This window comes from Clupea harengus, chromosome 4 (assembly GCF_900700415.2).
Source record: "Clupea harengus chromosome 4, Ch_v2.0.2, whole genome shotgun sequence".
NCBI classification, from domain to species: Eukaryota; Metazoa; Chordata; class Actinopteri; order Clupeiformes; family Clupeidae; genus Clupea; species Clupea harengus.
The window spans coordinates 819,952-835,128 of record NC_045155.1 but is presented as its reverse complement, the minus strand read 5'-3'; the positions used below and the strand labels follow the sequence as shown (position 1 = coordinate 835,128).

The 15,177-nt window shown below is 43.7% G+C and overlaps 3 protein-coding genes across 5 annotated transcripts in view; 1 reads left to right on the top strand and 2 right to left on the bottom strand.

Moving 5' to 3' along the window:
- Window positions 1-132: 132 nt before the first annotated feature.
- On the bottom strand, window positions 133-6,764 carry LOC105894134 (polypeptide N-acetylgalactosaminyltransferase 6-like). 2 transcript variants are annotated; one of them, XM_012820607.2, is made up of 11 exons: window positions 6,726-6,764; window positions 5,834-6,348; window positions 5,179-5,351; window positions 4,738-4,887; window positions 3,673-3,907; window positions 2,698-2,815; window positions 1,813-2,013; window positions 1,478-1,609; window positions 1,272-1,373; window positions 835-1,005; window positions 133-396 (listed from the first exon to the last, which is right to left on the bottom strand). In XM_012820607.2, exons 2-11 carry the CDS (start codon window positions 6,325-6,327, stop codon window positions 283-285), a joined length of 1,890 nt encoding a protein of 629 aa, XP_012676061.2. In that variant the 5' UTR covers window positions 6,328-6,348; window positions 6,726-6,764; the 3' UTR covers window positions 133-282. The 2 variants fall into 2 exon arrangements, with proteins under 2 accessions (XP_012676061.2, XP_031421510.1); XM_031565650.1 differs by lacking the exon at window positions 6,726-6,764 and adding an exon at window positions 6,517-6,624.
- Window positions 6,765-6,809: 45 nt separating this feature from the next.
- LOC116220258 (testis-expressed protein 49) lies at window positions 6,810-9,019 on the top strand. Its single transcript, XM_031565682.2, has 4 exons — window positions 6,810-7,370; window positions 7,605-7,769; window positions 7,886-8,006; window positions 8,585-9,019. The coding sequence occupies exons 1-4, from the start codon at window positions 7,289-7,291 to the stop codon at window positions 8,631-8,633; spliced, it is 417 nt and encodes a 138-aa protein (XP_031421542.1). The 5' UTR covers window positions 6,810-7,288; the 3' UTR covers window positions 8,634-9,019.
- A 3,340-nt stretch (window positions 9,020-12,359) lies between these two features.
- The window catches only part of LOC105894115 (adenylate cyclase type 6-like), a 42,880-nt gene continuing 40,062 nt past the window's right edge, over window positions 12,360-15,177 (bottom strand). For both annotated transcript variants that reach the window (XM_042707549.1, XM_042707548.1), the window contains 5 exons: window positions 15,091-15,177; window positions 14,351-14,614; window positions 13,568-13,772; window positions 12,872-12,996; window positions 12,360-12,670 (listed from right to left, as the gene is read on the bottom strand). The exon at window positions 15,091-15,177 is cut by the window's right edge and continues 46 nt beyond it. In XM_042707549.1, the coding sequence (XP_042563483.1) occupies window positions 12,542-12,670; window positions 12,872-12,996; window positions 13,568-13,772; window positions 14,351-14,614; window positions 15,091-15,177 (810 nt within the window). In that variant the 3' untranslated portion in view covers window positions 12,360-12,541. The remainder of the gene's footprint in view (window positions 12,671-12,871; window positions 12,997-13,567; window positions 13,773-14,350; window positions 14,615-15,090) is intronic.

Here is a 15,177-nt window from a genome sequence, read left to right as displayed (position 1 = left end):
TTTACTGTACCATGGCGCCGCCTAGGGCCGAATGATTGTTACAACTTAAATCGCTGTTGATCGTCGTTTTCAATCATTGTCCAATTTTAGAACATACAGTGAAATGTAACAATCAAATGAAAAATATAGACATTTTAATTGAAAAAGGTCTTCAATTTATTTGAAATGTTACACAGACACATTTATTTTTCCAGAATCATACATTCTGACTGATGTGGGAAATGGCCTTGAGTTGGTTTGACACTCATTTCATTTCATCGGACGTCATTGACCAGCATGCGATCAGGTGAATGTCCAGTGCTGGTAGACATTTGCAGGGTCACATTGTTTCATGATCACTCGGCCTCCCTCCAAGCTTAAGCATTTCTCCAGAATGGCATTCTTCAGGAGGTACATCTAAAAGTGGGGCGCACACACACACACACACACACACAAAGTTAAGCACTTAGGTTACTAGAGCAGCCATTTTTCATTCTAATAATATTTACTTCAATAAACCGCACATTGGTGAGAAATATGAAAAGTTGTATGTGCATTGTGTCTTTGGAAGTATATGTGTGTGTAGAATGTGGATGTTTACCCTATACACACACACACACACACACACACACACACACACACACACACACACACACACACACACACACACACACACACACACACACACACGTTTACCCTATGGATGGATGGCAAGCCTATACCACAGTGAGTGCTCAAAGGAATGTTAGTCCATGTTAAGACTATTTTAATATTCTCTACACTAGAATTACAATGTTGCCACGTACAAAAACATTTCCGAAGGAAATTCACTTAAGACCCTGACTCAGAAGTCACCTGTGGGAGTAAGAGGGTAAGGACCCATTCTTGCTGGGGAGCCACCACTGTCCCTCGGCCCGTATAGTGGCAGAGGTCCACCCTGACAGGCGCCGGATGCAGGGTGGCGTGCAGACACAGCTGCCGTCCAAGACTGTGGCGTAGTTCCTGCCGCGATGTGAACTCAAAATACTACGAGGAAGTGGAGGAAACCAAGCACTTGTGAAGAAAGGAATTTCAGTTGTACACAGGGTCAAGAGGTTAAATTATGTGCCATGTAGTTTGGGGGGGTCTCAATCTAAAAAGTCACATGTCTCTTCCTATACTTAAACAAATAAACAAACATGTTCAAACCCGTAACAGTGGATTTACATGTTTTTCATGATTCAAATGCATTAAGATTAACCGGGCGGAGGTGAGAAACACCATCAGAATTGGAGACAAACTGTATCTGGTACCTGGTTGCCACCCAAGTTGTGACACGTGTACATTATAACAGGCTTCCCTCCTGGATTATTCTGACCAAGGTCAAGACACGTCTCTGACCCCATGTTCTTGATCTGTACACCATCACACAGGTAATGAGAGTGAACACATTGCTCTTGATTGAGGTTCTATACAGGGTTTTTTTATGATTCAAATGATATATTATATACACTATTACCGCTCCAAAGAGAACTGGGTTCAGGTCAGGGATAAAAGCCTCTGGGTACACATGGTTCAGATACCAGGTGAAATTTTTACAGTTCAATCTCTCCTTGAGTCTGAGCCGTTCTGAAATGTCACCGTAAGCATTCTGAGTCACCCAGAGGCAGACACATAAAAGAGGACGACAAGAAATGGAAACATAATAAATTAGAGACAGAACTAGACAAAACCATTGACAAAGAGGAGATGAAGCAGTTTTGACAAAGTGCATTCCGATTCATTACAAAAGGGCAAATGCACAGTCAACCTCCCACAAAATACAGTTTCAAGCAAAGACCGACTTTAGCTTACCTTTTGAGCTATTGCTGCAGCCTTCTTGCTTACGCGATAGAATATTTGTTTGTACTCGTCCATCCAGACCTCAGCCAGACGCACCTGATTGCGTGTGATCACGTCCGTGCCCTTGGGGAAGGAGTGGGGGCTGCTGGAGCGAAAGATGTGGCCCACCACTGAACACGGAATTATCTCCAGCCGGCCTCCGCAGAGCCACACCTGCAGGGGCACCAGAATGGACGTACTGTAAAGCAACTGTGAAACCCTTTTTTTTTTTTTTTTTTTTTAAATTTTAAAAGGTGCAGTCCGAGATTCACGAAAGGTTGTTGAGATTAGAGCTCGACAGTCAATCAAATTACACCCCTCCCCTCCTTGTTCCCGAAACACAGTTTTGATTGGCTGGGATTGTTTATGGCTCAGCCTTCTTGTTCCTGAAACACAGTGTTGATTGGCTGGGATTGTTTATGGCTCAGCCTCCTTGTTCCTGAAACACAGTGTTGATTGGCTGGGATTGTTTAAGGGCTCAGTCCGAGCCACTGTGTTCGACTGCCATTTACAGAGCCAGGACTGTATTTGAACACCAAACACTGAATGGACAGATAGAGAACCGTGAGGAGCAATTCGCTGAATTTATTCACTGACGTGTATGGGATTCGAATCACGGGCCTCTCCTTTAAGTAAAGAATTTAAGACCCATCAGAATTGATACATTTAAATTCTACATAGATTTAGCACTATATGTTGATTTGTGCTTTGACATTTATGTTTATGTTACCCGTTTTTCTATGCATATTGATGTTTTTGTACAGCTCTTTTATTTATACGATATATATTTAAAATGTTTTCAGCGTAATGCACACAGCAGACAGACAAGGTTAGAGGACAGTACAATGAACAACATACTCTGAAGGACATCTCAACGTTCTCTCCTCCCCAGATCTCCATCTCGTCATCGTAGGTTCCGATGTGTTCAAAGAAAGCTTTAGAAATGGAGAATAGACCCCCAGCAAACACTGGAGTCCTGTTTTAGCAAGACATGTATTAGCACAACATGTATTAGCAAGACATGTATTAGCACAACATGTATTAGCACGACGTGTATTAGAAAAACATGTATTAGCACGACGTGTATTTAACCAGAGACCATCAAGACATGTATTAGCACGACGTGTATTAGCAAAACATGTATTAGCACGACGTGTATTAGAAAAACATGTATTAGCACGACATGTATTAGCACAACGCGTATTTAAAACATGTATTAGCACGACGTGTATTTAACCAGAGACCATCCAAGACCACCGGGCACCACACTGTGACATAATGCGAAATAATGACATATATAGTGTAGTATCTTCCTATACTTAAACAAACTAAATGTTCAGTACCATAACAGTGGATTTACGTGTTTTTCATGATTCAAATGCATTAGGATTAGCCGGGCGGAGGTGATCAACACCATCAGAATTGTACACAAACTGTATCTGTAACATCACAACATGTAGTTAACCAGAGAACATCAAGACTGCCGGGCACCACACTATCTTTATATGGGGATGTCGTTGGCATTTGACCAAGGAGTTGCTAAGTGTTGGCAGTTGGCATCACCCATCATGCATACTGGCACTACATGACTAGAGTAACCATGGGCAACAGGATATGCATGAGGGGATTTGTAGACATGAGTGGATTAACAGGAACGCAAATTCTGGCCTGTCCCTTTGCATTCTGTACACTTCCCTTGCTATTAAGCACCAGTCCAGTTCCTGACATTTAAGGTATGCAGCTCTGCATGCTCTTCACAACAGAATAGCCATTTAGTCCATCTGTCTTAATAGAGAGGCATCTCGTCCTTCTAGGTGTGTGTGATTCGTTCACCTCACTGGGTAGGTCTCGTCTTTGCGCGCCCTTCTCTCCTGGCTGGGTATGGTCTCCCAACCAAAGGACAGGCCCCAGTCGAAGTTGCCGCGGTTCAATGCATGCCTGGTGGGCACTGGCTTGTTGAACTTCAGGGTGTCCTGGTCTATGATGGCAATCTCGGGGCTGACCACAGCTGTGGGCTCCTGCACAATGCGTGCCAGGAGAGGCTCCAGCCAGCCGTGGAAGCACTCACCTTGTGGGAAAACGGTGAGTCTCGTGAGTCTCACATACTTCTCACAAACCTCATATGGCAACTGGCTCACATCTTTCAAACTTCCCAGGCCTACTGACTAGATTTTTTTTCCACAAGGTCTCACATATTTCTCACAAACTTCCCAGGACTACTAAATAAATTGTCGATCAGGCACTTTGAAAGCCTGCCCGTGGTGCAGATAATTCCAGGTACGATAAGTCATTCAAAAGCCATCAGATCATTTCATTACTCAAACTTACATGATCTTGAGCGTCATGCTGCTGCATTGCGAGTAGTAAGACTAGGGCTGAACGATTTGGGAAAATAATCTAATTGCGATTTTTTACCAAAATATTGCGATTGCGATTTAATATGCGATTTTTTTTTTATCCTCTTTTTTTCCCCCAACAAAACGTAATGAATGATTTAAATATGACCAACACAATATAAGATACATTTAGTGTAAAATATTCTATCCCACATTTTACATTTTTATTTAACTGCTCATTACAGAAACAAGAACAACAAATCGGTGGCTTTGCCACTGTGTATTTAAGTAATTTAAAAAAAGTCATTTTAAGTATAAACACTAGGCATGCACTTTTTAAACACTGTGTGCAAAATGTACCATCTTAAAAAAAAAAAAAAAAAATTTTTTTTTTTTTTTTTTTTTTTAGACCACGTTTTTTAATCGCGAACGTTGCGGTTAGAAAATCGCGTTCTATCATATCGCGATTAAATCGCAAATGCAATTAATCGTTCAGCCCTAAGTAAGACCAGCGTCGGTTCTGTTTAACTGATATTAGTGCATGATGTGCTTAGATACTTACAGTGCGAGTCCAGGAAAGTGAGAACCTCTCCGCGAGCTTCTTGTGCACCCAGCAGCCTGGCAGGTACCAGCCCTTTCCTTTCCCGCTGCCGAAGCACGCGTACCATCTTCAAGGCCTGGACATGGCGTTCCAAAGGCGCTTTTAAATGATCTGCCCCACAAGGAAACAACATTTTTAGGGAAAAATAAAGAATACAAGAAGATCCTCCAGAGCTAAGCACTGTAAATGTAATAGACTGATTTAAATTGTATTAGACTTGCAGATAATGCTGTCAAATTCTACCAATCTTAGAGGTCACTTAAGGAGAGCTGACATTTGTGACTATACCTTAACCCCTAAACAGATAAACATAAGATATTACCTTAAATGTGAGGAAGTACCCCCTTGACACACAAAGTAAGGAAACCCACAGATGCCTGCAGGCAACTTCCAGGTACCCACCCTGAGTGCTGGCGTCATCCACTAAGATGATCTCTTTGAGCATGACAGCAGGTGCCGTGTGCAGCACGCTGTAAACGGTGCGAAGGAGAGTGGACCACGCCTCGTTGTGGAACACGATGATGACACTAGTGGATGGCAGGGGTGGACAGCGGCGGAACAGACGATCAACACACCTGGAAACAGAAAACCTTTGTGATTGGGGGGCACAAGGGCACAAGCAGCAGACCTGACCATATACGGGCTTGAACGCCCACGGGGACACGGGTTCGAATCAGACCTGCTGTCATTTCCCAATCCCACTCCCCCCACCTCTTCTCTCCATCTCATTTCCTGTCCAAAACCTTCACTGTCCTATCTGAATAAAAGCAAAAAAAACTAATATAAATCTTAAAATAAATAAAATTAAAAAAGCACACCTTTGTGATCACCCACATGCCTTACAGAATGTATACTACTCAACCTATTTATAAACTAAGCTGCCAACCAACCAATTAAAGGTACATCAACAAAACATTCATCAACAGGGTCAAGATGACTGGATCAGTGTTACATTAAACCTTGACCTTGGGTAGATTTGGTTGGCACACAAAATGCTTGTCATTCCTGTACTAGATTGATAACTGATCTATAGCAGGATCTAGTCGGTCATTCTCACTCAGGTGGGCGTGTGTCGTTGCCCAGACTCCGGTGCAGAGAGATGCGGTCACTGGCAAACTGATTGAAGCAGGTCTTCCTCAGACCCTCTTTCTTTTCCTCCAGCTCTTCAGGGCTGAGGTGCCCGGAAACAAAGGCCCTGCCATAGGCTCCAGGGCTCATGGGGTCCTCTGGAGGCCTCGGAAGGCGGGGCCCAAGCTCAGCCCTGCTGTAAAACCCTGATGGACAGAGAGGGTCCACTGTCGTGAGCGGCAGCCGGAAAGATGGGAGCTGAGGAGCAACGATTTGGAAAGTGAGGTTGTCGGCCGCAGACCTGACGAAGACCTTCACCCACCCCTGGGCTGTGCTGGGAAGCCTCAAGGACCAAGGGACCGGGGAAATGAGGCCCTCTCCTCCCTGCTGCAGGGTAACCAACAGCAGTATGAGGAAGAGGGTACAACTCAGTACCAGTAGCTTCAGACTCCGGGAATTGCGACGCGATAACATGCGGATCATGATGAGGGAAGGCCTGTGCAGCTAATCAAACAACAACAATGAGCCTGATCAGTCGCATTTACACTTCAATAACGATGCTGGCTTGCTACAAAAGATAAATATAGGCCTTTGAGTTGGGCTGTCATAGCAATGTAAATGTGGACAGGTTTATTCAGCAGAAACGGCAACAATTGCGCAGGTGTTTTATACCTGATGGGTTGTGCAGCAAGCCGCTCGGTAGTCAAAGAAACAAGGACATGTTTGATACTCTAATACTATTAGTCATGCGATGCGTGAGATACGTTTGTGTCTGATGAAGCCTCGCTTTTTAGTGACTTACAGAATTTAGTAAGTTTTATGTACAAACCCCCCCCCCCAAACAAACAAAAAGAAAAACAGCACTGCAGAATTAGCCTTACCGTTTAGACAGATTTGGTAGCAGCACTCACAAAACGTAGTAGAATAACTGATAATAGCTTTAGAAACGTATAGCCCCTGACTCACAATTCGGGCATGCAGGTGTATTTTATTATGCAGCTAATTGGGTTATTTTGCGTGGATCTCCTGGGTCCTAATCATCAGTCGTCGGCATTTCAGCAGCCCAGGCAAGATGAAAGACAATGACAGTACGATAAATGGAATAAAATAATACACGTCACACTTTTGCCTTCTTGTAACTGAGTTTGTAGTTTCTTTCAAATTGCTTGTTGTTAGGTAAGTAAAATATAGACCATATCTAGTATGTGGTTTGTAACAGAATTGAGTATTAGATCAATTTTAAACATGCTTCGCACATTTTTTTAACAAGTATTTTATATGTAAAAACTAAGTAGCTTCAGTTGAACAACATACATTGTTTAAGATTCTTAGAATGTTGGAATCGTGTGATGTAGGGAAATGAGGGGCGGTGTTAGTAACCATAGTTACCACCTAAACAGACAGCGAGATTTTGGAAATTTGCGCGCAGAGAGACGGATGACTGATGGCGTTTTTCGGAGTTACAAACTGTGGCTACCAGAATCCAATTGCAGATCGGATGCTTACTAAAACTTCTAACGGCCCAGGTAAATGCTTTAAAAAGAGTCTGCGTGTGACGGCCATTAGTGAATCGTATTTGTGTGACAGCATACATCTAACTGCTACCTGCATGGGCATATGTTTTAGCGTAGGCTAGCCAGTTGCAGTTTCAGGATTTGAAGCAGTCAAGCAGATTGATGCAGTTGGGTTGGTCTATGAGTAACATAAGCCTGTAACATTACCATGAACAAATAAATCATGGTCACGTTAATATTTAACAGCTCGGGACAGAGTGTCAGAATTACCCCCCATTCATCCCACGAGTAGACCATCGTGCACCGACACATGCAGTATTTACAAACAACCTCTACCCTATGGCATTGACCTACACCGTGGCAGCCAACTGAGTTATCAAGAAATGCTTAAACGGCTTCAAACTCCAAGATGTAAGTTTCCTTATTAAATAATCTGTTAGCCATTTATCACGAATGCATGTATTGTTGGCTGCAACAATACACCAAGCTCTTGCATAAACGTGTGTGTACTCTTTCCCCATACACAGCCCCCAACCAGCTGTATGTCATGCCTGTGACTGACGCCCAGCAGTGCGGCTGGTGGCTGCCCAGTAGTGAAAAGTGGGCAAAGACGCGAAGGTTCCCTCGTTGCCACAGTGAGATGACCAAGTAAGTGGCACGAGGGAAAATGAGTTGTGTGTGTTTTTCTGCATAAGGATGCTGTATTCATGTCTTGGCTCAAACATGGTCTTCTCTGTGGTGTACCCCTGATACAAAAGCTAGTTGTCTTTCCTGTGATATCAAGCCATTGTCTAAATTGATGTCAAAATATATTAAACACCTCCTCTAGTGCAAAAAAAGGTTGATGTCTAGCTAGAGAAGAGAGAAAAGAATTCAGTCCAATTGTTACAGAAGGCCTGCCACTGGAAAGTCTTCTGCTGTAAAAAGTTAATCACATCCTTTTAGGGAAATGGCTATCTTTGATAAGATTCAAGGGAATACTGCTATGTACAGAGCATATAATATTAATAATAATAATACCTTCCAAAGCTGTACTGGTCTTTGAAAACCAGGACAAATGTGTCAGACGTGTCCCTTCTTCAACTGCTCAAGCACAGTAGTATTAATGCCACTGGAAGAGCTGGGTAGGGACATGAGTCTGAAATGTCCAGATGCTTGTGCACAGTCTTGGGACTTAGAATAACATCTTAAAGCGATCTTCTCAATCCATCCTGCTTGCTCCTCAGATTCGTGATGGAGATGTCCATGACCGACCGAGAGTTCAGCTTGTTCTGAATTTTGCAGCGGAAAGATGAAATAGGCTACTGGTGTGTTTAATAAAATGTTCTCCATACAGCCTAGTATTTAAATTTTTTCCCCCTCATACTTAGCTTTTTGTACATTTATATAACAATAGCATATTTGATTGCTATAGTTTAGTAGTGTGGAAGTAGAATTGACTGTTTGGGAAATGAGAGTTAGTTTTTTTTTTAACCTGAGCCAAATCTTTCCTTGCTAATTTTGTGATGACTATTGTTGTCATGGACACAGAAAAATCTACCGGTGATGTCACTAGTGTGACAAGGGAGTACTTGCACTGACTTGAATAGATTATAATGTTTAATTGCATCTCTTTCTGTGACTTATCTATATCCAATTACCAAATAAAATGGATAAACCCAGTTGGTTGCACTTGTTTCTTCTTCTTCTTTTCTCCAGAGACAGTATAATGAGTTGTAGGCCAACGAGTCCCAGGTAAAGGAACAGTGATGGCATCTTCATTACAGGAACTGCAAGAGAGTCTGTCAACAAGGGCATCCACCTCAATGCAGCATGTGAAATATTTAAGGACCTGCTGTTTCTAAGTCGGGCTTCCTCGGTTACTCCTCCTTACGGTGGACAGTATCAAGGAACCATACGTACCGGTCGTGTGTCAAAGACAAAGTGACGAATGAGCACACACAGAAGTGAGTGTGGTGCCGGCGTAGTTTAAGTGAGGTAAGGATACTCACTGAATGAAAACCAAAATCAAAACAGACACTTTTATTTTTTTCAAGGGGAAATGTTATTTCTATGTTTTGTCAGTCTTTTTCAACTTTCATCTGCAAAAAAAGTTGAAATGCTTACCCCTTTTCTAGTCCTTCGACTAAAGTAAAGGAAAACAAAAAAAACCCAGAAGAACAAATTAAAACCAAACAAACATAAAAAAGATGATCAGGGTTCTTCATGCCTGACCCAGACACAGAGGCCCCAGTGTGAGTTTTCAGTAGTCCTAAAATACTTCATTAAAATCCACCTGCACCCCCCCCGCCCCCCATTCTCCCCTCCTCCACTCCCCCCCCCTCAAAGCCTTAATGTACTCCAGCTCAAGGTCATTAACCCTTCAACGCTAACCTTTAACCTTTGACCTCCCCACAGTGTGTGTGTGTGTGTGTGTCTGAGGGGAGGGTCAAAGGCACAAGCTGTTTTTGGTACACACTTGATCAACTGTCACGGCCAGTGGGGTGGATCCACAGTGAGATGCAGGAAACCAGGGGCTGAGCGAGACCAGCAGGAGTGGTGGGCAGATCGGAAAAAACAAACAAACAAATAAACAAAACAAAAAAGAAACAACAAAAAGCCCGTCCACTAATATTCTCCCTATGCGAGTAACACAATGCTCTGTGGTCGCTTCCAGCGATCGAGCTGTTTAATACACACACTCTCTTGCGGGAGGGAGACACCTCTCTCTCTATCTCTCTGGGCGACTGTTTCTGGCAGAGAGGCACTGTGTACATCCCTCTGTGAGGGGCACTGATCATTTAAGGCAAATCCATCTCGTCGCACACGTGCAGTGTGGACGGCTCATGATCATTTCAACGACTTAAGTCTTAATTGGACGACTAGGTCTTCCCATCTGTCACTGTATGTAGTGTCTTAAGAAGAAGAATAAGCTGCATGCTGCCAGAATTAAGATAGCAGCATTTTTCTTTTTCCTCATCATCACCAAAACCTTTGTCGGAAAAGCTACTATGCTCTTCATGGACTTAGAAAAAAAAAAAGAATGAAACGCGTGATTTAACCATGCAAGGAAACATGCTTGAATTATTTGTGTGTGTGTGTGTGTGTGTGTGTGTGTGTGTGTGTGTGTGTGTGTGTGTGCCAGGGAGTGTGGCTCATTGGGGCTGAAACACTGTTCAACTGGACACTGACTGGAGTTGATCAGTTGGTACCATATGAGCTTAGGCAGGCTTCTAAGCAGAGCAAATGGCCTTCTTTGTTCCTTCACGTTGAAACGGAATCATAATAATATGCATAATAATAACAACCATAAGAAGAAGAAGAAGAATAAAACTGATGAATACAGAGGTGATACAAAATACCCAACATTTAAAAACTCAAAACAAACAAACAAACAAACAAACAAACGAATGCTGAAGATACCACAATCAGACATGCCTTAGAGCAGTTAGGTTTGGCAAGAAAAGCAGTTTGTCGTATCATAGAAACCTCACAGTGAAAAGAGTTATGCCCCTTCAAGATAACAAAGCACAGTATTCAGTCATAATTTATAGATTTCTTATATATTTCTTTCTTTTTTTTTAGAAAAAAAGTCTGTCTTATAGGAATTCAAATGCAACAAACTATGTGGTACCATGGTATCCAATCCCGTGGCTATCTTCTCTCCAGATGTCTCAGTAAGGTCTCTGTCTTTCTTTCTCGCTCACAATTCATTTTGTACCCAAAAAATATGTCTTTTCAACAAGAAGAGACTCGACGACGGAACGTGTCAGGGTGGTGTCGAGCTGGATGGAGATGTTCTCCTGGACGTGCCCCAGTCAAAGCCCCGTGGATGAAGAGCCTGCCAGTCAAAGCCCCGTGGATGAAGAGCCTGCCAGTCAAAGCCCCGTGGATGAAGAGCCTGCCAGTCAAAGCCCCGTGGATGAAGAGCCTGCCAGTCTGGGGAAGCAGGGTTAGATCCCCCCCTGACCCCCCCTGATACCCTCCTGATCCCCTCACCCCACTGCAGGAAGTGGAGCTTTGGTCTGGCTTGAGGTCACGGTGATTCCTGACAGACTTTGGACTTTTGGACCGACGCTCTCCACGTGTGGGTGACCTGTGAACGTGGGGCTGCTCTGCTCTGCTCTGCTCTTCTTCCTCCCTCCATCAAACCAAAAGGATAGGGGGCTCTTCTTCCTCCCTCCATCAAACCAAAAGGATAGGGGGGGGGGGGGGGGGGGGGGGAAGAGAAGGACGGAGAAAAAAAAATCTAAACTAATCCAAGCTTCAGCCACCTTTCTTTAAAAGGCTTCAGATCCCAAGAGGCCTAAAATACCTCAAATCATACATATATATATATATATATAATTTATCAACCAAAATGAGGACGTTACTGAGGCGTTTCCTGGCGACACGAGGGGGTGAGACCACAGGGCGTACACTTCTATTCCACCCAGCTGTGAAGCTGTAGAGGCACAACCCACACGTCTCATTGAGTTTTCTGTTAAATACTTTGGTCTTTGGTCGATATTATTTTCTCTTCAATTTATACATATATCTGTAAATACTTTGATACACATATACATTTGTACATAACTATGTACTGTATATATGTGCATGTATTTCTTCAAATGTTATTCCCCATAAAAGACTCTTTTTTTTTTTTTTTTTGCACAAAACATCAAGATTAAAATAAATAAGGAATTCTGAAAAAAGCAGTAAACAAGTACCTGTAGTCATAATTTCCAAATAATAAAAAAAACATGGCGAAAAAAAAAATGGATGTTGCACAAAAATAGTCAGAGAGAAAAAAAAAAAGCCTTATATACAGCATTTTTCTTCATCGGCTGAAGGCCTTTAGTTAAATAAACAGACTTTGCATCCTTCAAAAAGCCTGAGAGAGCGACTTTAAAAACTACATAACAATCGTCCTTGGATGTGCGCGGTCCGCTAGTGGGGCACGACACGAGAGCTTTCCCCTCTCAAGAGCAGAGTCTCGTAGTCTTCTCTTTCTCTTTGTTTGTTTTTATCATTTTCTTTTTGTTTTTGTTTTTATGTTTTTTTTCCCCAAAGTGGTGGCATGGCGACTGGTTTTGACATTTGGGGGCGGGATTGATTGATTCGCTCTTCCTCCACCCCCCCCCCCCCCCTTTACTTAGCCTTGGGGGGAAGGAGAGCTGATGGATGAGAATCTCGTTTGAACCACGTCCAGCGGCTGGTGGGTGCTAACTTTTGGGAGGTCCAGCGTTCAGGAAGTAGGTTGTCATCTCCCCCTTGCCCTTGACCTTGACCACGCCCCGGTGCTCCAGCTGGTAGCCTCGATTGGACAGCACCTGGTACAGGTCAGTTGTCACCTATAGGGAACAAAGCACATTTAACCCATGTGTCACTGACGCACTACCCCAGGTATTTAGCGCTGTGGTGGATGCCTAGGCTTGATCTTGGAACTCTGAGATTCTTTTGAATGAAGAGTGCATTACAAATAAAATAAATTATTATTATCATTATTATTATTATTATTGATCTGCTGCTGCATTGAGGTTTTGCAGTCATACCTGGATTCGGTCTGGAACGCCGGTGCTGTCCATCCGACTGGCTACGTTGACAGTGTTTCCCCAGATGTCGTACTGCGGCTTCTTGGCCCCGATAACCCCAGCTACCACTGGCCCCATGTTCAGGCCTAAAACACAGTTTTGGTCAGCCAAGTTAGATGGCAGTTAGATGGCAGTTAGATGGCAGTTAGATGGCAGAACCATGGACAGCTTGAGGTTGGTCCACACTACTCTCCTAACAGTCCACAGTATGTAAGCATACACACATCGACTCACGATCATGTTCAGGCCTAAAACAAAGCCAAGGTCAGCCAAGTTAGATGGCCGTTTTCAATTTAATGTAAAAGTTAAAAGTTTGTCTAGCTTTTCATCATGCTAATGACACATCAAATGACATATTAGGGTTTCTTCACAACTGAACTCTCATGTTATGGTAAAACCTACAGGTAGGACAGCTTGAGGTTGGTCCACAGTCAGAAAACAGAATGTACTACTCTCCTAACAGTACACAGTATGTAAGCATACACACACACACACACACACACACACACACACACACACACACACACATCTACTCACGATCGAATTCTCTAAATTGTTCTCTGGAGTTAACACCTGCTAACATTCCACGGCACAACTACTACGTACAGCGTATCACGACTTGTATCACGACGACTGACTTTAAGAAGTGACACTGACCGATCTTCATCTGGAAGTTGTTGAAGGAATGCTCGTTGATGTGTGACATCTGTTCGCGCAGCCGCATGGCGTAGTCGGCCAGGGCGATGATGTGGGAGCGGCCCTCCTTGTCGTACGTGGAGTCGTTGAGGCCGGAGGCGGCCATGTAGGTGCTGCCGATGGTCTTGATCTTCTCTAGCTGCCGGTACTTATCCTCACTGATGATCTGAAACGGAAAAAAAAAACAGACGACCAAAACGTCATAAGGCAGAAACCTAGATAGACAATGGCATTCTCAAGAGTTCAACCAAATTAATATCAAATTCTCCACGACAGACAACCGACACTATCAACCAAAAAACAATAAAAGACACTGTTATTCAACTGTCCAACCAACATAAATGGTTCCATTTTGAGGGCAGTAATGACTAATGCTACCCAGGTTTGTTTTAATATTCCTGAAGTCATGGTGGACTATCTCACATGCTGTCATTGAGCTGCATTCATTTTCCTAATGCTGGAGATAAAAAAGGGGTAAATTTTCAAATTGATAAAAAATAAAGATCAAATTTAAATTAACGATACCATCATACTGATGTCTGCCAATGGATGATAATATTTTGTGAACTCGACAATGCAAGAAGATAGCGGAGGCATACACACAGAGGCGAAGGAGTCTAAACTAACCAAAACAATTACCGATACAACAACCTACATACAGTATGACACGTCAGAATGATCCCCTTCTCCCTATTCTGTCTCCCTATTGGTGCGTTTGTGTGTGTGTGTGTGTGTGTGACTCACTTCATCGAAATCGGCGATGATCTCGTTGAGCAGGCGCAGGCACTCCACGCCCTCGTTGTTGGCCTCCAGCTCCACGTAGAACTCTGAGAAGTTGCTGATGGAGGCGAACATGACGGCCACGCACTCGCACGACTGGTAGTACAGCTCGTCGTTGCGCCGCTCCTGCGCCAGGAAGTGCGCCGCCACGTCCTTGGGCAGGATGTTGTGGAGGAGCCGGCGGTTGTAGGCCTGCAGCTCCTCCATCTCCTCCTTCTCCTCCGTGGCCTGGGGGGGGGGGGGGGGGGGAGGGAGAGGCAAGAGTCACACGATGACACAAAGATATGATAGAATAGAGATGCAACACTGATACAAATGTAGGCAAGAGTCACACGATGAGACAACGATATGATAGAATAGAGATGCAACACTGAGACAAATGTAAGCAAGAGTCACACGATGACACAACGATAGGATAGCATAGAGATACAACACTGAGACAAATGCAGGCAAGAGTCACACGATGAGACAACGATAGGATAGCATAGAGATACAACACTGAGACAAATGTAGGCCAGAGTCACACGATGAGACAACGATAGGATAGAATAGAGATAGCAACACTGAGACAAATGTAAGCCAGAGTCACACAATGACACAAAGATTTGATAGGATAGAGATGCAACACTGGGACAAATGTGCCGTGGGACTGGTCTCGCTCGGTGGCGTTTGGCGTGTGTGCGCATGAGGGGCCCCCGCCGTACCTGTAGTTTCCACAGGAAGTCCAGCCGAGCCGTCGACTCCACCTGCTGGGCGTGCAGGTACAGCGCCAGCACGAACACTGTGAGGAT

What these genes read in the sequence shown, in the direction of transcription:
- LOC105894134 (XM_012820607.2), bottom strand. Translation starts at nt 6,327, where the DNA reads ATGATCCGCATGTTATCGCGTCGCAATTCCCGGAGTCTGAAGCTACTG. An exon ending in GGATGACGCCAGCACTCAGG is followed by an intron (nt 4,888 to 5,178) that starts GTGGGTACCTGG and finishes CTTGTGGGGCAG; the next exon opens with ATCATTTAAAAGCGCCTTTG. An exon ending in ACAACTTGGGTGGCAACCAG is followed by an intron (nt 1,006 to 1,271) that starts GTACCAGATACA and finishes ACTTCCTCGTAG; the next exon opens with TATTTTGAGTTCACATCGCG.
- LOC116220258 (XM_031565682.2), top strand. Translation starts at nt 7,289, where the DNA reads ATGGCGTTTTTCGGAGTTACAAACTGTGGCTACCAGAATCCAATTGCA. An exon ending in TAAAACTTCTAACGGCCCAG is followed by an intron (nt 7,371 to 7,604) that starts GTAAATGCTTTA and finishes AATATTTAACAG; the next exon opens with CTCGGGACAGAGTGTCAGAA. An exon ending in TGCCACAGTGAGATGACCAA is followed by an intron (nt 8,007 to 8,584) that starts GTAAGTGGCACG and finishes CTTGCTCCTCAG; the next exon opens with ATTCGTGATGGAGATGTCCA.